Raw genomic sequence first — 21,743 nt, 5'->3', positions numbered from 1 at the left:
ACTTATAAATAGCATTATAGAGTATAGTTATTGTTTCATTTCATTTTTCTTCACCAGAAGAGCAGATTTGGCTAAACCTTGATGCCCTTTAACATCAGCATTTCTGGTTAATCTGTAGCGATAAATCTTGGGGATGGGAGTTGCCAACATTTTTTGTAAAAGGCCAGGTAGTAAATGTCTTGTGCTTTATATGGTTTCTGTTGTAAGTACTCAATTCTGTGGTTGTAGCATTGAAGCAGCCACAGACAATATGTAAATGAATGAGAACAGCTATGTTCTAATGAAATTTTATTTACAAAACCATGTTGTGGACTGGTTTTGGCCTTTGGGCCATGGTTTGCTGACCCTATTCCAAACTATAAATTTTTCTAAGAATTTTCGAAATATCCCGATGAAGTTATAGAAAATATTTAATAGTAGGTGATGAAAGGTATTATAAAAATACTGAGTTGATGGCTTGTGTATTGACATGTCTTTCTTCAGAGAAGCTCTTTAAATTTAAATGTTATTCACATGCATCTTTAACAGTAATGACAAAACTATTCTTCCTGACTTGGATTCTGCCATTATCTGTGGCGTATACAGGGCTTAAGGTAATGTGGATGATGTGATTATATGTAGATGTATCCTCTCTGTGAGAGGGAAAAAAATCCTTTAGGCCTCAGTAGATACTTAGAGGCACAGTAGAGTGTTAGTCTTGCAGGGGAATATATTTTCACCTCCTGGTCAAATTCATAATAGAATCTACCTCTATTAGCTTAGACTGCTTTTTTGGTCGGAGCAACATTTTTGGGTAATATAGTAGTGTCCTGAGTCTTAACTCTTTATTCTACACTAGTTTTGACATATTATTGCCCTCTCTCTCATCCTTCAGAGCAATGTTTTGCAGTCATCTGTTAGTTATAATATCTTTTCACACTCTTGAAATTAGAGAAACCAGATAATGATTGTATCAAGTTCCAAGTCTCCAGACTTAGAAGGCACACATCTACATAGAACGTTTTCCCCAATTGTCAGTTTAGCTTTTAATTATTTTTGTGACTTACTGGCCATGTATTATATTAATATATCACAGTGGTTTTAGCAGTACTGTCTTTATTAACCTTCAGTAGAGGAGTTCAGGACAAGACTATTTGAGAGCACTTTCTGAGGCTTAAGAAATTTGTCAAAAGCCATGTATGAATGAAATGCAAAGGTTGTATTTTTATGCTTGTTTAATACTAAAATAGTTGAGCTACATTTTTGTTTCTAAAAGCTACAGGATGAAATCTCGAACAGCTGATTATGCAGTAGGACGATAGGTTTAATTGCCTTTGTTTATTGTAGTCCACAAAACTTTGATTTTTCTTTCTTAAGCCAGATACAATGAGTTTAAGTGCTCCTCTCCTAACCCCTACCTTCTCTCCCCCCCCACCCCCCCAGCCTCTAGTTCTGTTGCAGGGGCTGTTGGCATGACCACCTCTGGGGAGAGTGAATCAGATGATTCCGAGATGGGACGATTACAAGGTAAAGACAGTTACTGAGCCTGTGAGAAATGAGTAATAATTACCATGGGCTACCTGTTCCTGCTATTCTTTATGGAAATTAATTCAGATCAGTTCATTTGAGCATAATCTAACAGTTGCCTGTACCTTGAGAAAAGCTTCTTTTTCTTAGTGGTGATTTGATGATTTAGGATTAGAAGATGAGTTATCGTCCTCTTCATTTTTTATTGTTTAACTAGGCAGAGCCTTACATAGCTTTGTTTAAAAAATTTTCTTTATTGAGGTTGGATGTGTACCTGATTTTAGAAATAAAATAAGAAACTTCTTGAAAAAGGGATAGCTTAATATATTGTTCTACAATGCCTGATAACGTTATGAATGCAGCTAGTAAGGTGTTTTTTGGCCATGTTCTTTTGTCTTTTTGATCACTTCTTTTAAAATGAATGTATAGTGTGTACATAAACTCCAGATTTTTCAATGTTGTAAATGCTTTTATAAAAAGTATCCTCATATTAGTATTATGCATATACTCTTTACAAATGGATGGGTATATATTTTTATCTCAGATGATTGATTTATAATAGATCCTCAATGTGAGGCTTATGAGAAATATATTATTTATAAGTGAGTTTCAGATTGCTCTTAAGGTCCTGAGGGAACTTAGAACTGTCTCTTTTTAACTAGGATTCTCATGAACACAGTTTTTCTCATTTTTTAGAACTGTTAAAAACACTGTTAATGATAAAAATAATGTTACTAAACTGGCAAAAATGTACTGTTTTCGTAATGTTTTTAGAGGGTCTCATGACCAGTATCTAATTGGAAAACAATGTCAGAGGGAAAACAGTTCAAAGGGGCTTAACATATAATTTCTTCAAAATATATTTATTTACCTTGAGCTTTTCTTGGACTAATTTACATAGTTCCTTCTGGGACTGATTTTATTATTTCTGCATAAAACCATACTTGGAGCTAAGCTAGCACATGTGTGTTTTAATTTATATTAATTACATTAATATATTAGGGTAGTCTTAAAAATTTAATGTAGCTTCTTAAAATTCAGAATGGAAAGTAGGATTGGCTAAGTCAATTAATTTAGATGAATCAGTTACTTGAAATTTTTAGATAGGATCAGTTGCATTAAATCAACTCAACTCTTCACCCTGCCCTTCTTTTCTCTTTAGCTCTGTTAGAGGCCAGGGGCCTTCCTCCTCACCTGTTTGGTCCTCTTGGTCCTCGGATGTCACAACTTTTCCATAGAACAATTGGAAGCGGAGCTAGTAAGTGAACACTTCAAAATATTTACTTCTTTAAAACCCCTCGATAATTAGTTAACTGCTATTTTTTCTGTTTACCTATTGATGTACCTATTAGGAAGTTTTTACGAATTTTAACTTATTTTTAAAAATAGGGCATGTACACTTTCATGCCTTAAATACAGCAACTGTGAGATTTTCTTTGCTTTTATTTTTGATTTACTGGATTGGAGTCATTAGAAAACCATCTAGATTTTATAGCAAGATTGGCTCTTTGTTGTGTTTGAACTATGGAAGAGTAAAGAATCTCAGATGATTGCATTGATAATTATGGCATCTGATTGCACATTTTGCATAGATTTGAATCTTGAGTCTTTTAACCTATAAGACAGTAAATTTTAATATCAGCTTGTGAGGAAAAATTTTCTAAGTAGAATTACCAGTTACTAGACTCTCTGTCAAATTAATTATCACAACCTGAGAGATTTTACCACATATGTTCAACACAATAGTGAGTGACTCTTTTTTCTTTTTTTTTTTGAGACAGAGTCTCACTTTGTTGCCCAGGCTAGAGTGAGTGCCCTAGCATCAGCCTAGCTCACGGCAACCTCAAACTCCTGGGCTCAGGCAATCCTCCTGCCTCAGCCTCTTGAGTAGGTGGAACTACAGGCATGCGCCACCATGCCCGGACAATTTTTTCTCTATATATATTAGTTGGCCAATTAATTTCTTTCTATTTATAGTAGAGATGGGGTCTCGCTCTTGCTCAGGCTGGTTTCGAACTCCTGACCTCGAGCAATCCGCCTCCCAGAGTGCTAGGATTACAGGTGTGAGCCACTGTGCCCGGCCAGTGAGTGACTCTTGTAGTCTCAATTTATAACTAAGTATAACTTTAATATAATTCACTTAAATTCTTTTTTCTTTCCTCGAAACAAGAGTCTGACTCTATTGCCTGGGCTAAAGTACCGAGCAACCTCAAACTCCTGAGCTCAAGCTGGCCTCTTGCCTCAGCCTCCTGTGTAGCCGGGACTACAGGCGTGAATCACCATGCCTGGCTAATTTTTTCTATTTTTAGTGGTGACGGGGTCTTGCTCTTGCTCAGGCTGGTTCGAACTCCTGAGCTCAAGCAGTCCTCTTGCCTCCACCTCCCAGAGTGCTAGGATTATAGGTATGAGCCATTGCACACGGCTCAGTTAAATTTTTTGTGTCATACTATATTATCTTCCTTAAACAAAATTTACATTTAAACATTTTTTATAACTTCATCCATAATGTTTTTTTAGAATCAGTAGGTTATTTGTAGACTTCAGTCTTAATTTCAAGATTTATAAAGTGTTATTGAAGCCTGTTAACTCTGACCTCACTAATGTGTGCTTATTTAATTTACCATCAAATGTTTCAAGTGTTTTGTTTTTTTTTAAAGTAATGCAACGTGTGTATATGTGCTCACACATATGTATTTGAGGTTTTTTCGTATTTCTAGCCTTAGTGATTGGCAAGGAAATTCAAGAAGCAGCTGGAAGTTTTGTTTTGCTTTTCCTGCCCTGACCCCACTCGTATAGCATACCCTACCTGGGAAACGTTTTTATGAATTTTTGAATGTAGATATTTATTTTGTGTCATTTTTAGCTGCTGAGCTTATACTAAATCATAAGCAAGATAAGCAGAGTTGTTTCTCTCACAGAGCTTCCGTCCTAGAGAGGGACAGGGACCCTGGCAACAAACATGACAGTTATCATATGCAATTGCAGGTGTTGTTAGTGCAATGAAAGAAAATAAAGCAGAGTGAGGATATGGGTTGGTTGGTGGAGTGATGCAGATAAGCTGGTTAGAGAAACCTCTGAGATAGGGTGATTTTGTAGCGACCTGAGTGAAGTGAGGAAGCTAGCCATGGACAGGCCAATGGAAAAGAGCACGTGAAGAACCATCAGAGGTGGAAATGCACTTTGCAAATTTAAGAAACAGACAGTAAGAAAGGCCTGTGGAAAGACTGAAGGGAAGTTGTAGAACATAGAATCAGTTGTAGGCATTTGCCAAATTATGGAGGACTTTGGTAGGCTTATATATTTTTTTAGTTGGCCAATTAATTTGTTTCTATTTTTAATAGAGTTGGGGCCTCACTCTTGCTCAGTCTGGTCTTGAACTCCCGAGCTCAAATGATCTGCCCGCCTCCCAGAGTGCTAGGATTACAGGTGTGAGCCACCATGCCCAGCCTCCCATGTTAGTTTAAAATGAATCCAACACATTATATATACTCACATTCTACATAATGACATTTTGTTCAGTGACAGACCACATATACAATGTTAGTCCCATAAGATTATGGTGGAGCAGAAAAATTCCTAGCACTAATGATATATACAGTACAAAGTACTTGATAATAAATATGTTACTGGTCTATAGGTTTACTATGCTTTTATGGTTTAGAGTGTACTCCCTCTGATTATTGGGGGAAAAAAAGTTAATTGTAAAACAGCCATAAGCAAGTCTTTCAGGAGATATTCCAGGAGAAGGCATCGTTATCATAGGAGATGATAGCTGCGTGCTTATAAGTGCTCCTGAATACCTTCTGGTGGCACAAGACATGAATGTGGAAGACAGTAATATTGATAATCCTGACCCTGTATTAGACCTAGGCTAATGTGTGCATTTGTGTCTTAGTTTTTTATAAAACAGTTTTTAAAGTAAAAGAATAAAGATTTAACAACTAAAAATATTTTTGTACAGGTGTATAATGACTTTGTTTCAAGCTAAGTATTACAAAACAGTCAAAAAGTTAAAAAGTTTATAAAGTAAAATTGTTAAGGTAAGCTGATTTTAATTTATTACTAGAGAAAGAAAAAATTTTTATATAAACTTAGTGTACCTAAGTATACAGTATCTTTAAATCTACAGTAGTGGACAGTAATGTCCTAGGCCTTAACATTCACTTACCACTTATTCACCCCTAGCAACTGATCCTCTAAACAGCATTCTTGGTAAGTGCCCTGTACAGCCATACCTTTTTTTTCCTTTTCCATCTTTTATACTCTGTTTACTGTACCTTTTCTATGTTTAGATACTTAGCATTGTGTTAAAATAGCCTATTCAGGCCGGGCGCGGTGGCTCACGCCTGTAATCCTAGCACTTTGGGAGGCCGAGACGGGTGGATTGCTCAAGGTCAGGAGTTCGAAGCCAGCCTGAGCGAGACCCCGTCTCTACCAAAAATAGAAAGAAATTAATCGACCAACTAAAAATATAAATATACAAAAAATTAGCCGGGCATGGTGGCGCATGCCTGTAGTCCCAGCTACTTGGGAGGCTGAGGCAGGAGGATTGCTTGAGCCCAGGAGTTTGAGGTTGCTGTGAGCCAGGCTGATGCCACGGCACTCACTCTAGCCTGGGCAACAGAGTGAGACTCTGTCTCAAAAAAATATAAAATAAAATAAAATAAATAAATAAATAAATAAAATAGCCTATTCATTATAGTAACATGCAAAACAGATTTGTAGACTATGGCTCTACCATCTAGCATAGCTGTATAATAGGCTATACCATCTACATTTGTGTAAGCACATGCTATGACACAACAGCAAAATCTGCTAACAGTGCATCACTCAGAGTGTATTCTGTCACTCAGCAATGTATGACTGTAATTTTATCTATAAACATTTCATTAGGTAGGTCAAGATAATGCCCCTTTGTATACCCATATTACTATTATCACACTTAAAAAATAAGCCAGCAATTCCTTAATAATAGCTATCAGTGTCAAATTTCCGTTGTCTCAAATGTCATAAGTGTATTTCTTGTAAGCTGGTAGTTATATCTAGAGGCTTTTTCAGATTAGAGTTTGATTCTTTTATTTTCATTCCTTCATGAGGAAAGACTATTCAAAAGCAGTAGTGTGTTCTTATATTAGGCAGTACATAATATCTGATTGTCTCTTAACAAGCTGTTGAAACTCAGTGCCTTCCTTAGCAGCAGGTATTATTAAAACAAAATGGTAGTACTTTAGGTCTAATATTCACTTGTATAAGAAGTAAAAAGTAATTAGTAGAAATATATAAAGAATATCTTTCCCTTATCTTCTACTTTGTTACCTGGAGAGAATAGTTAATATAGGAAAAATTATTTTTCCTCTTTATTTACCAGTTTTCAAAAAAATGGTTTTTATGGCTTCCAAAGATGTCAGTATTTTTGTTGTTGTTGTTGTTGTTGTTTGTTTTTAAATATTATAAGCAGTGGGTTCAGACATGTGTTTTAGACATTTTATTTATGTTTAAATTGTCCTTTTATTGGATAATGGGATCTTTTTGAGGTTGGCTTCTTTATTTTTGATATGATGTTAGTAGTTTTTGATAACCCATTTGTTTTCTGGTATGACAACATGTGCCAGACTCCGTTGACTTACTTTTTCCCTCCCATACCTGAAATTGGACATTTCTCCAGAGAGCATTGGTTTCTTTTATGTGATGTGGTATTTAGAGACCATGGTCTGGGCACATTCATTGCTACTGGGTCAATCATTATTATAAGACTATTTTAATGGACGAACTTAGAAAATAATTGTCTTTTATTTTTAAAGTTGATACTATCAATTCATATTTAGAGTTTCGGGGTTTTTATTTAACTTCATTGATATTATGAATATATATTTTTCTCCTATGCCAAAAATATTAGTTGGCAAGAACAATAATGCAGTGATTCATTTGCTTTATCTCATAGTGTAGTATTCCAAGTTATCATCAGAAGTATTTGTGAGAAAGTTAAAAATTTGTTTGACGTATTCTTTTGGGTTTAGGGATATTTCTTTTTGACCAAATTTTTGTGTTTTATAGCCATTTGAAATAATTCTTCTCTCGACACTATCAAGTTGGTTTGATTCATTTGTTTCATTTTGCATTTGATTTTTAGGAATTGCTTTTTAAAATTTTGTTTTTATAACTATATAATATTTACATGGTTCTAAATGTCAAATCTACAAACAAGGTATACTCAGAAAAGCCTTACCTTCTTTTGCTTTCTCTTTTCCATTTCCTCCTCGCACGTAAATAAAATGTTAGGACTTGTCCTCCTGTTTGCTTACTTAAAAAAACAAAAACAAATTCATATTATCTGTGAACTGCCTTTCTTAGATAAGTGTAGCAAACTTTATACACTTTGCTTTCCTTTTTTACACTGTGTGTTGGTGTTCACTCTCCATAGCTATTACATATATATGAATGCTACTCCTTTTATAAAGCTACCATACTACTGTATCGTGTGGTTATACATAGTTTATTTAGCCAATTCCTTATTGTTTGACATTTGGGTTATTTTCAATATTTTGTTATTGGTAAGTGCCACAATATAATATAGCTTTCATATTATTTCCTGCATTATCTTGAGGATAGATTTCTAGAAGTAGGTTTGGTGTAAAAAGGGTGTAAATGCATGCAATGTTTTGGTAGATGTTGTAAATTTCCCACTTTTGGGGTTGTAACATTTCGCATTTCCACCAGTCATGTGTAACAATAGAATAGTGTAGTTTTTTTATAAAACGGACAGATAAGAATTGGAAACTTGTAGTTTTTGATTAATCAAGCATTCTTTATATTGTTTCTCTTACTTCATATATTTCTTGTAGTGGTAGCTGTAGAGATTACAATGCATATCATTGGTTTATGATAGCCTGCCTTAATTTAATACTTTATCATATTCCAGAAAGTGCAAGACCCTTAAAACAGTTTATTAACTCTTTTTACCTTCTGCCATCCTTTATATTGTTGGTGGGGTTTTTTGGGTTTTTTGTTGGTTGTGGTTTTTGTTTTTTGTTTTTTTGGGTTTTTTTTGAGACAAATTCTCTGTTGCCTATGCTAAAGAGTGCTGTGGTATCATCATCGCAGCTCACTACAGCCTCAAACTCCTGCACTCAAGCAATCCTCTTGCCTCAGCCTCCCGAGTAACTGGGACTACAGGTGCACACCACCTAATTTTTTCTGTTTTTTGTAGAGATGGGATCTCACTATGTTGCTCAGACTGGTCTCAAACTCCTGGGCTCAAGAGATCCTCCTGCCTCAGCCTCCCGAAGTACTAGGATTGTAGGTGTGAGCCACTGTGCCTGGCCTCTATACTGTTGTTTTAATTTTTTTTTTTTTTTTTTTTTACTTACACATGTGTTACAAACTCAATAAGACATTATTCTTGTTTTAGAACTTCTATTTGCCCACCTATCTACCCTTTCACTACTCTTAATTTCTTCTTGGTGGTTTCTTTCTTCTGTGAAGGATTGTTTCCCTCCAGCCTGAAGAACTTTTTTTGCATAGGGTACAGGACTAACAGTAATGATGTCTCTCTTCCGTTTGAGAAATCCTTGAATTGCCTTTTTTTTTTTTTCTCCTTCAATTTCAAAAAATTTACAGGGTATAAGTATTTTTTGTTACATGGATGAATTATTTCGTGCTAGTCAGGGCTTTCAATGTACTCTTCAGCAGAATAGTGCACATTGTACCTGATAGATTTTTATCACTCTTCCTTTCTTAGTTTCCAGTGTCCATTACACCACTTTATGGCCATATATGTCTCATTTAGCTCCCACTTACAAGTGAGAACATGTGGTTATTTGTTTTTTTCTTACTGAGATACTTTATATAGGGTAGTGGTCTCCAGTTTGTTTTGTCTAGCTGCTGCAAAAGGCATTGTTTTGTTTCTTTCTATAGCCAAGTAGTACAGCACGGTATATATATGCCACATTTTCTTTATCTACTTATTAGTTGTTGGGAACTTAGGTTGGTTCCGTATCTTTGTAATTGTGAATTGTGCCACAATAAACATTTGGGTGCAGGTGTATTTTTATATAAAATGACTTCTTTTCCTTTAGGTATATACCCAGTAGTGGGATTGCTTGATCGAATGGTAGGTCTACATTTAGTTCTTTGAGGACTTTCTGTACTTCTTTCTGGAGGGGTTGTACTAGTTTACATTCCCATGAAAAGTGTATAAGTGTTCCCTTTTCACTGCATCCATGCCAACATCTTGCCTTTATTTTTAAAGGATATTTTCCCCTGGTATAAAATTGTTAGTACTTTATGATGTCTCTGGCTTCTATAAGTGCTCTGTAAAAGTTTACTATTGCCTTTTCAAGGCAATGTCTTTTTTACTCTGGCTTTTTAAAAAATGCTTTATTAATAAACATTTTAAAAAATAATTTGTATTGGGCTGAGATGATATTTTCCTTGGCACTTAATTGCTTGAGCCTCACTGGATTTTGAATATATGAATTGATACCTTTCCTGACTTTTGGGAAATATTTGGCCATTATTTTATAAAGTATTGACCTTATTATCTTTTCAAATATTCTCTTTTTGGGGAGTATCAAGATTGTACATGTTCAAAAGTTGGCCTACATCTAGCATGTCTTTTTGGCTCTGTTTTATTTTTGGTTTTGTTTTCAGAATTTTTTTTTCTTTCTGCAGTTTGAAAACTTCCCCTATTGACCAGTTTTTGACTTTACTGGTTCTTTTTGCTGCTGTCTTCTTCAGTCTTTTATTAAAACCATCAACCAGTTCTTAATTTCAGATATGTTTTTTCAGTTCTGGATAGTTCTTTGATTTTTTTTTTTGGTAGATGTCAGTTCTTTTTAGAAATTCTGTACATTCTTAATAATTTTGTCCATCTTTGCTTATATTTTTAATACACTAATCATACTTATAAGATACTTGTCTTTTAATTCTAGAAGTGTTGGTCTGCTTTTAATGTCTCCCCTCTTGATCCTCAGTCCCATATTCCTGCTTCTTCATAAGATCTAGTAATTATTTGATTATATGCTGGACATTTTGTGTAAAAGAACTGAGTGGTTCAAATTATATTTTCTGCTAGTGATGGTTTCCTCTTTTTCTTTATTATACATAAAAGAAAGATTCCTGAGCTGATCACTTTAACTCCAATGAGGAAGGACTTCAGCTTGTTTTGACCAGAGTTACAATTTTGGTGTGACCAATTTACCTGCGGCAGAATCTTGTTTCTTTGCTGTGGCCCTCCCAGAATTTTGACTGAGACCTTTGCAAATCTGTGTCTCCTGAGACTTAAATAGTGGAGCAACTTCAAAATATGACAGATGTCTTGGGAGGTCGGTTGCTGGCTGTGTGTATTTGAGGCAAGCCTCCTCTCTCTATTGGGACTTTGCTTTCTAAGCACTCTGAGACTGCAGGAGATTTTATTCTGTTTTAGCAAAACTAGCATTTTTCACAGTCCCAGAACTCAGCGAATGCCTCAGAGGCTATTTCAATCCAACGTATTAGGCTCCTGTGATTCCCTATCATTCTGTGGGTTTCTCTTTCCCCTTCTTATCAGGAGCCAGAAAACAGCTGCCTAAGGGCCAAATCCAGCCTCCTGCTTTTTTTGTTTTGTTTATTTGTTTGATCTATGTATCTATTATTTTTTGAGACAGGATCTCGTTTGGTTTTCTGGGCTTGAATGCAGTGGTGTCATCACTGCAACCTTAAACTCCTGGGTTCAAGTGACCTCCTGCTTTAGCTTCCGGAGTAGTTTGGACTACATGTGTGCACCACCATGCCCTGCTAACTTTTTAATTTTTTGTAGCTCCAGGGTCTCACCAGTCTTTCCCAGACTGGTCTAGAATTCCTAGGCTCAAGTGATCTTCCTGCCTTAGTCTTCCAAAATGCTGAGATTATAGGTGTGAACCTCAACACCTGGGCCCCTGCTAATTTTTATGCAGCCTATGAATTACAAATGACTTTTACATTTTTAAATGGCTGAAACGGTTTTTAAAGAGGATTATTTTGCAATATATGAAAAGTAAATGAAGGTAAAATTTCAGTGTCTGTATAAACTTTTATTGGAATATAGCCATGTGCATTTATTTTTATAAATCTTACTATTTATGGCTGCTTTCCAGCTACAGTAGCATAGTTGAATAGTTGCAGTAGAGACCATGTGGCCTGGAAAACCCAGAATAATTATTATCTGTCCCTTGATAGAAAATATTTGCCTGCTAATCTCTGGTCTACAATAATGTCGAAAGTGTATACAAAGTGTGGTCTGCGGACTTCTAGGATGGTTCCTGAGATCCTTACATGAAATCTATGAGGTCAAAACTATATAATATATAATAATAGTTATGAAGATTATTTCTTTTCCACTCTTTGATATTTGAACTCATAGTGCAAAAGCAGTGGTGGATAAAATAGCTGGTACCTTGACAAAAATCAAAGCAGTGGCACCAAACTCTATTAATAGTAATTGTATTCAATGCCATATACTCCCAGTAAAAATAATTCCATCTTTACTTAAAGATGCCTGTAATGAAATAAAGTTAATTTAATTAGGTCTTTACTACTAAGTACATGTCTTTTTAATAATCTTTATAGCAAGGTGTGGTGGCTCATGCCTGTAATCCTAGCAGTTTGGGAGGCTGAGGAGGGAGGATCGCTTAGGCCAGGAGTTAAAGACCAACCTGGCAATATAGACTCTGCCTCCACAAAAAAATTTTGAAAAATAACTGGGTGTAGTGGTGTGTGTGTGTATAGATAATCCTCGCTACTTGGGAGGCTGAGGCAGGAGGATTGCTGAGCCTATGAGTTTGAGGCTGTGGTGAGCTATGCTTGAGCCATTGTACTCCAGCCTGGGTTAAAAAATGAGACCCTGTCTCTTTAAAAAAAATAAAAATCGTGTGACAAAAGGCCCATTTTTTTTTTATATATATGTAGTTGACCTTTGAACATCACAGTCCATGTATGTGTTATGTAGATTTGTTTTAAATAAATATGGTTGGCCCTCCTTATTTGAGGGTTCCATATCCACGAACACATGTAGCTCAATGTTTATAAAATATCTATCCAGTGATATAAGTGTCAGTTTTTCCCATTTTAGGTTGTTATGCTATTAGGATATACTTGATAACTGTTTTATCCCTTTAAAGTGAAGTTAGAAGCAACTGAGGATTCTTTTGCTTTCACTAGTTAGTTTTCATTAAATTTTTTTCCTTCCATGTTATTTCAGCACAAAAGAATGATAAATCTATATTATTGATATTATTTAGTTTAAACTTTTTAAAATGGTGTAGCTCCAAACTTTTTTGCAGTATATTTTTGGAGGAACTTTTAATTATGGTACAGGTTAGGTAAGCACCTATATTTACAGAATGCATTAACCACAATCTTAAATATTAAAGAAATCTTCCATGGGTCTTTATGTGCCCTATTGAGAGCTTTCTGCTCCCGGGAATATCACTGAAGCTTAATTGAAATAAAAAAACCTTCAGTTTTATATATATTCCACATTAGTTGACAGGTTCCAAACATATATCCCATTTCTGTGCATTTCAATACTTAGTGATATGAGAATGGAAAAATCCGATACACAAAGAGTCCCTAACTTGACAATGTATAAGAAGGAAACAAAATTAGATGTAACACCAAGTATAAGTTTGTGAGCATTGAGTTAATCATGGTTACCAATAGGAAGGTCTTCATGACAAATGAAACGCATTTGTAGACTTTATTTTTGAGTGTCTTGTTCTGCTTAACAATAATTTAATTTTCTCTGGCAGTTGAGTCTTAGGGTATTTCAGTTGTTTGAGTAATGGAATTGAGTATTAAAAGTAGAAATGCTCTAGTAGGCAGTGTTTGTGCATTAAATGAGAGCAGATGTAAGGGGCTAATAGTTTTGTTGTTACAGAATACTTAATTCTTTCAACCTATTTTGTTAGGTGTATTGTTGTGTTTGTTTTTATTGCTTTGCCCTTTCGCTGTTAACAGAACTCTATTTACCCTGGTGCTGGTAGTTAGAGGTATATAACATTTTATTTGAAGTCTGGGCATCACAGTTTAACAAATTTTTGTTATTAGAAAGCTTTTGCTTACATTGTGTATTTCCTTAAAAATATGTGTTAAAGCTGTCAATTCATTTAGTGTTGTGGATATTATTTTTTGGTTTTGCTTTTAAAAACCAGTTAATTTCTCTCCATTAAAAAGACCAAAACAGAAGTATAACGGTGAGATCAAATTAATGCAGAGCATATCCAACTAATTTAATTCTGTCCTGAATTACGTCAGCAGCATGTCTTAAGCCTACCATAGACCTATCCTTTAACTGGGATCCAAGGAAGATCATCAGCCAGTTACCGTTTAAAGCCACTCTTTATACCTAGTAATACTTTTCTTAAATGTCTAAAAGTAATGTTTTCTTTTTTCTCTGAAGGTTCTAAAGCTCAGCAGCTACTGCAAGGACTACAAGCCAGTGATGAAAGCCAGCAGCTTCAGGCAGTTATTGAAATGTGTCAGTTATTGGTCATGGGAAATGAGGAGACACTGGGAGGTTTTCCAGTCAAGAGTGTTGTTCCAGCTTTGGTAAGCATAGAGTTGTCCCCTCCTCTTAGTTGTCCTCTTAATGTTGCTGATTTTTTTTTTTTGAGACAGAGTCTCGCTTTGTTGCCCAGGCTAGAGTGAGTGCCGTGGCGTCAGCCTAGCTCACAGCAACCTCAAACTCCTGGGCTCAAGTGATCCTCCTGCCTCAGCCTCCCGAGTAGCTGGGACTACAGGCATGCGCCACCATACCCGGCTAATTTTTTCTATATATGTTAGTTGGCCAATTAATTTCTTTTTATTTATAATAGAGATGGGGTCTCGCTCTTGCTCAGGCTGGTTTTGAACTCCTGACCTTGAGCAATCCACCTGCCTCGGCCTCTCAGAATGCTAGGATTACAGGTGTGAGCCACCGCTCTCGGCCTTAATGTCGCTGATTTTTTACTGACTACATGATCATTATAATTGTGAATTTTAAAACATGGTAGAACTAGGAGGAGGTTATGGCTTGGTGCTTTTATTTCATGCATACAGATTTTGTGAAGTGACTACTAATGATGAGTTAGTAAATTTTCTAAGCTGTTTTTTTGGTGCATGATCATCTGATTTTTGACACTCAAATTACAGGATTTGTTGTTTGCATCAGCAGTAATACTTTGACTCTTACCATGTAAAGTGTGCATGTTTCTCTATCAACTTGCTAATCATGGGGCAATAGTAAGAAGCAGCTTACTTTGGGTAGTCCTTTGGGCCAGAAAGGTTTTATGTTTGGTAAGTGTGTGCATGGGAAAACTGCTCAAGCCAATATACCATGTGGCTTCTTCTAGTTTCAAAGGTTTTATATAAAGCAAGAAAAAAAAAAAAAAAGAACAGTCATTTAAATGGCTTTTCAACACATTTGTGAGTTGATATTTTGATATCGGAGATTGATAAACAGCTTAATTTAATGCTAAGCTTTTTAATGTGACAACAGGAAAAAAATTTGCCATTACCATATATATCTAGGTACCTTAAAATAAACTGGCTTTTAAGTAGTGGCTTGGTAATTCTTTTAGTGCAAAAGTAAAGAAATTGGACTATAATATTGAAATTTAAGTCCAAATCAAATACTGACAAAAGATTAATTTAAACATCCTTATTACATATATAGCATATTTTCTCCCGGAAATTATTAATTAAATTCTGTGTAAGTCTTTTTCAATATCCATTAAAGGTGTCAAAAAATGAAGTTAAGGTTGGTATGAAGTTAAGGTTGGTTCATTTGAACCCATTATAGAGTTATAGAGAGAGCTGAGCAGAGAAAGGCCTGTGGAATGCAAGGCGACACAATCTTCATTCTGCCTATTTTTCCTTGTTGGATGGTTCAGCTCTTGCAGGGGTTGATAAAAAATAGATCTAATTCTTCACCTTTTGCCAGTCAGACTTCCTTTATTCAGATTTTCCTTATGTTAATATCAGTTCACAGATTGTTGATTTGTTTAATAGCTGGCTTCTGTCATCTCAATTAAACTTCTTTTTGTTGTTCATTAAAAAATAACAAAGAACTGGGCTTATCATATTCTATTTACAGTTAAAGTTTAGTTTTTGTTAGTTAAATAAAGAAGCCATTAAGGCCAGGCGCGGTGGCTCACGCCTGTAATCCTAGCACTTTGGGAGGCCGAGGCGGGCGGATTGCTCAAGGTCAGGAGTTCGAAACCAGCCTGAGCGAGACCCCGTCTCTACCAAAAATAGAAATAAATTAATTGACCAACTAAAAATATATATACAAAAAAATTAGCTGGGCATGGTGGCGCATGCCTGTAGTCCCAGCTACTCGGGAGGCTGAGGCAGGAGGATTGCTTGAGCCCCGGAGATTGAGGTTGCTGTGAGCCAGGCTGACGCCACGGCACTCACTCTAGCCTGGGCAACAAAGTGAGACTCTGTCTCAAAAAAAAAAAAAAAAAAAAAAGAAGCCATTAAGTCTAGGCAGAAATGGTGACACATAATCTAGTTTGCTTAACTTGATGGTTAACTTGATTAGATTTAAGTACATGATTGACTTACACAGGTGTTGGCTTGTGCCAACAATGGCTGTTGTAAATTAGTTGTGCATTACTGGTCCTGTCATTTATGTATCCAATATATTTTTTTGGAGACAGAGTCTCACTACTGATGCCCTGGCTAGAGTGCCGTGGCATCAGCCTAGCTCGCAGCAACCTCAACCTCCTGGGCGCAAGCAATCCTCCTGCCTCAGCCTCACAAATAGCTGGGACTACAGGCATGTGCCACTATGCCCGGCTAATTTTTTCTATGTATTTTTAGTTGGGGAAATAATTTCTTTCTACTTTTAGTAGAGACGGGGTCTTGCTCTTGCTCAGGCTGGTTTCGAACTCCTGATCTCGAGCTATCCGCCCGCCTCGGCCTCCCAGAGTGCTAGGATTGCAGGCATGAGTCTCCGTGCCCGGCCTCTAATATTTTTTGACGCTAATAAGTCCTCAGTGATATGTTAATGGACTCCTGAAGAGGGTTTTAAATCTACCAAAGGTGTTGGTTGGAAGCAACAAGAAAGCTTTGGTTTTGACTTGGATTGTGAGGTGATGGCTATCTAGCAGCCTGTGAGGAATGCCATGCTAAGTGTAATCACTTCTTCTGTATGCATGCTAGATTTTATCTTTTGTGATAAAAGTCTTTAATAATACTTTCCATTTCATTTGAAGTGAAAAAAGAAGAAATAGTATTTTTGTCTAAGAATATATCTTCTCTAATATACTTTGTTATCTTTTTAACAGATAACTTTACTGCAGATGGAGCATAATTTTGATATTGTAAGTATAGACTGTATTTTTTATAACTCTAAATTTGCATTTTGAGTTTTTATTGAGTAACATCTGTTCTTTTCCAGATGAACCATGCTTGTCGAGCCTTAACATACATGATGGAAGCACTTCCTCGATCATCTGCTGTTGTAGTAGATGCTATTCCTGTCTTTTTAGAAAAGGTAATCCTACTTTTGCCCAACTTACTTTCCCCAACTTGTTCAAAAGTAGGCATGGGGAGGCAAGTTTAGAACTCTTGAATTTCAGCTTTCAGTATCTTACTGAAGTATATTTGTTAGCCAAAATTTCAGGAAAATATTTCATGTTCAACAGACCTGTAGTTTGAACTTGAAGCTAATAAATAATTTATACAATCAGCCCAGCTTCATACTTATCTTTCAGACAAGAACTTAATGCACTTGATTAAAAGTAATATTTCTAGAAAACACAGTGAGGTTGGATAGTTGTTTATATACTCATTATATAGCTGAGAAGGCTGAGACAAAGTTACCTGATCAAGGTCATAAGGTTGAATCAGTGGAGAAAGGAAACTTTTTCATATAGTCTGTGGTAGTTTGTGTTTTTGATTTCTTATGGACCCTTTTACTTTTTAAATGTGCAATGAAATTTGCTTTATCTGATAAACTTAGAATATGGCATAAAATTTAAAACCTGATTTTTAAAATGTGTTATGTAAAACAACACATTTATTTTAAACACGAAGATTTAAAGTTATGTAATTGGGTTTGGGTTTTTTTTCTATGTAAAACATATTTTCCAGCGTCTTAAAACAGAATAAAGTAGTTTCATGGAAACTTTATTGGCTTTACCTTATAGCTTAAGCTCCTAAGTGACTTAAACTATGGTGGGTTACATGTTACAAGCAGTGTAGATTAATGGAAATTAGACATACAAAATATTTTTTGCATGGTTGTTTATTTGGAAGATAAGTTAGTAGAAAATAACTTCAATGAGAACATTAACTTACCTATTTACATGTTTTCAGCTGCAAGTTATTCAGTGTATTGACGTGGCAGAACAGGCCTTGACTGCCTTGGAGATGTTGTCACGGAGACACAGTAAAGCCATTCTACAGGCGGTAAGTGTTGTTACCAAAGGGAGGTTGTTTCATTTAATATTGGATTTTAAATCCACCTTTGTTACTAGCTCCTTCATTGCAATATCTGAAAGATATACATGTTCTTTGCAAGGTGATTTGCTAGACATTTTTTTTTTTTTCTTTTATTACTGAGAAAGGATTTCTCTTCACTTTAACAGTTTTCTATATTTTAGGGTGGTTTGGCAGACTGCTTGCTGTACCTAGAATTCTTCAGCATAAATGCCCAAAGAAATGCACTAGCAATTGCAGCCAATTGCTGCCAGAGTATCACACCAGATGAATTTCATTTTGTGGCAGATTCCCTCCCATTGCTTACCCAAAGGCTAACCCATCAGGTAAAATATGAACCTATTTTATGTGTCATAAAACATTTTTATTACGATTTAAAAAATGATAATTTCAGTTAGTGTTTTAAATCTTCCCGATGAATATATGTAATTGAAACTGTTCTCATTCATGTTTTTGTTATTTTAAGCTATTTAGACTTTAAGGGATGAGCGTTATTTCAGCATTGGATGTTTACTATGTGATACGATCAGAATTTCCTTTAGGAAAGATTACCCTTTCTTGAAAGGCATTGGAGTCGGCAGATGGGAACCAGGAGGATAAGGGTTAAGATCAGAAGAAAGACTAGACTGTGTCCCAAGTAGACATGAAGAGTGTAATCAGGGCTGTCTGGGGTTGGAGAAGGGCAAGAGCAATTATCTAGGAGGTAGAATCCATGGACCTGGCAATGCAGGATGAAAATTAGGGGCTACAGGCCTTGGCCAGAGGATAGATCGTGAGTTAAGCTTCAGGGTTACAGAGAAATTAAAATAAATTAATATTGTAAAGTGTTGTTGCTAAAGAGATTTTTGGAAATCTGACTTTAAAATTGCCATTACAAAATGTGTTTAAAACTTTGGGGAAATTGGGTACGTAAAATATTTTTAAGCCAGTAGGGAATTTATGTAAGATAAAATAGTAATGATTGTTCGGTCACCCGGGAGGAATTTGCTTCTAAAATGAGCAAGACAAAGTAGTGCCATTCATTTTTTTAAATTTATTTTTAAAAGTACAGTGGACTGAGATAATCTTTCTGTAGGCTAAAAGTATGTTCTCTAGTTCATTGTGATAATCGGTAACATATGATGTTCTTTTTAAAGAAATAAGAAGTTAAATAGTTGGCCACTATTTGTAGCACTGTTTCTAGATTCATATAGTGAAAACAAAGGTGCGGGCTTTTATAATTCTTAAATTATTCTCCTTTTTACGGAAGCAAGTCTAGTTTTTACATATGAAGTCCACTTATATATTAGGAAACAAACACTTATCTAGCTAGTAAAATATTCTTTCCCTGTCTATGAAGATTACTTCACATGTTTTCACAATAAGGCCACTCTATTGTTTTTATAGTGAGTATAGCAAATCATTTTTATAGTGAATCCCTCTAGTTATTTTTATAGTTAAGACACAAATCTGTGCCCTACTTGTAATATATAAATAAACTTCTGGTTCACATACCTATACTGTTTCTAACTTTTTAGTATATACATGTTTAAACATTTTAACACTTTTAAAGTAAAGTAGAATTACTTATCTTTTCTTTAGTATAACATTAGTTTAGGCATTTCGATTATAAAAGCACAATAGTTCTTTCTTTTCTGTATATTTGCATTATCCACTTGGGTCTTTATAGAAGAGAGAGGTTGTTCAGTTGGTATGATTCTCTTTGCTTTGTAATTGTGATATTATTGACTGTAGTTTGCTTTGGCCCATTTGCATTTTCAAAGCTCATATTTATTAATAGAACTTGCCTTAAATTTGGGATTAGGAAGAAAATAAAATGATATATGACAGTGAAAAAATATTTTCTATTAATAAACTTTATTTTTCTTTATAAAAATAGGACAAAAAGTCAGTAGAAAGCACTTGCCTTTGTTTTGCACGTCTAGTGGACAACTTCCAACATGAGGAGGTAAGCATTTACACTTTGGTTGTATTTTTATGAAGTTGTTGAATTACTCAATCATGATGTAACAATTTCTTTTTTCTTGTGTTTGTGTAGAATTTACTTCAGCAGGTTGCTTCCAAAGATCTGCTCACAAATGTTCAGCAGCTGTTAGTAGTGACTCCACCAATTTTAAGTTCTGGGATGTTTATTATGGTGGTTCGAATGTTTTCTCTGATGTGTTCCAACTGTCCAACTTTAGCTGTTCAACTCATGAAGCAAAGTAAGTGCTATTTTATTATTCTACTTTATGCAGGAAAAGTAGCTTGTTGGTTCTTCATTAATAAGTGAAGTCATCATAAGCCAAGTAAGTAGAACAGATGACAGATATCATAGGCACTGGATAGTAAAGACGAAAAATGTTAATATATAATAAATTTGTGTTGGAATAGTAATGTTTCTAATACACAGTTTTTAGGTATATGTTAAAAATTTATTCTTAGTTGTTCTAGGGCTAATGACCCAAGATCATTGATTTTTAGACAGTGTTAATTATGTAATGATCCTTAATTAAGAGAATTCTAGATTTTATGTTATCAATAAATACTTGTCTTTAGTGTGTAGCTAGTCTTTTCTGTCTGTTAAATTTTGTAGCAGTTTATCTGATTCCAGAATGCTTTCTTCCCTTAAAAAGTTGGAACTTATTTACGCTGATGATTGTCTCTGATGTTTGCTAATTTGGTATTACTAAACCTTTTTCAACCTTACCCAGTGTGCAGAAAATACAGTTTTATTGCACTGCTTTTGCAGTTTGATCAGTCTTCTCTTAAACCTTAGACTTTACAAGTTAATGTCAGAGAATGGTGGGGCTTCAGAAAATATTTATGTTATGATTATTTCTAGTAGATCAATTTGGTATGGAACATCTGTAATTATGGGTCATTTTATACCCATAATTCTAATCTCTGAGGATGTTACCTTGGAGGAGTCAGTGATGATATTCACTGATAAAGGAACATTTGGTCCCAATGTCTCAGCAAGTATATTTAGCAGTATAATTTTTTTTTTGAGACAGAGTCTCGCTTTGTTGCCCAGGCTAGAGTGAGTGCCGTGGCGTCAGCCTAGCTCACAGCAACCTCAAACTCCTGGGCTCAAGGGATCCTCCTGCCTCAGCTTCCCAAGTAGCTGGGACTACAGGCATGCGCCACCATGCCCGGCTAATTTTTTCTATTTATATTAGTTGGCCAATTAATTTCTTTCTATTTATAGTAGAGACGGGGTCTCGCTCTTGCTCAGGCTAGTTTTGAACTCCTGACCTCGAGCAATCCGCCCGCCTCGGCCTCCCAGAGTGCTAGGATTACAGGCGTGAGCCACAGCACCCGGCCAGCAGTATAATATTTTTATGTTTGAGAAATTCAGTTGTATGTTTAGTTGCATTTCTTGTGAATTAATGTATTGGTACAGAACTTTGTAGAAAACCAGAGTTGTTCAGGTGATCAGTTGGAAAAATTCCCCTTAAATGAGTCTTTCCCAAATTTGGTATTCAGAGAAGAGTTTTGAGTATGCCATGAAGAAAGTGCTCTCTGCCTAAATAAATAAAATTGGGGAAGATTCAACTCCTTCTTGGTTAGTAACAGTATACTTTACTTAATATAAAATCCCTAGGAGCTCTTTGACATTTGCTTAGCTCAGCATTTCTTGAAGTTAGAATACAGATGATCTCCTTGTTACTATACATCTTGTTACATACAATATATCCCTAAACACCAGTTTTAGAGAATTGCTGCCTTACTTTCAGCATTTTGAGTTTTTTTCTTTTAATATGATGAATGTTTTCACCTCTTTTGCATCCTCCAGGAAGTTTGCTACATAT

General features: G+C 35.4%; 1 protein-coding gene across 24 annotated transcripts in view; it reads left to right on the top strand.

Annotated features, from left to right (window-relative positions):
• TRIP12 (thyroid hormone receptor interactor 12) overlaps nt 1–21,743 on the top strand; it is a 144,233-nt gene that overhangs the window by 76,650 nt on the left and 45,840 nt on the right. For all 24 annotated transcript variants that reach the window (XM_076006012.1, XM_076006010.1, XM_020288152.2 and 21 more), the window contains 9 exons: nt 1,423–1,506; nt 2,669–2,764; nt 13,922–14,070; nt 16,794–16,829; nt 16,907–17,002; nt 17,827–17,919; nt 18,114–18,275; nt 19,829–19,897; nt 19,988–20,153. In XM_076006012.1, the coding sequence (XP_075862127.1) occupies nt 1,423–1,506; nt 2,669–2,764; nt 13,922–14,070; nt 16,794–16,829; nt 16,907–17,002; nt 17,827–17,919; nt 18,114–18,275; nt 19,829–19,897; nt 19,988–20,153 (951 nt within the window). The remainder of the gene's footprint in view (nt 1–1,422; nt 1,507–2,668; nt 2,765–13,921; nt 14,071–16,793; nt 16,830–16,906; nt 17,003–17,826; nt 17,920–18,113; nt 18,276–19,828; nt 19,898–19,987; nt 20,154–21,743) is intronic.

The sequence above is a fragment of the Microcebus murinus genome, chromosome 8 (genome assembly GCF_040939455.1).
Source record: "Microcebus murinus isolate Inina chromosome 8, M.murinus_Inina_mat1.0, whole genome shotgun sequence".
NCBI lineage: Eukaryota > Metazoa > Chordata > Mammalia > Primates > Cheirogaleidae > Microcebus > Microcebus murinus.
This window is presented reverse-complemented; position numbering and strand designations above follow the sequence as displayed.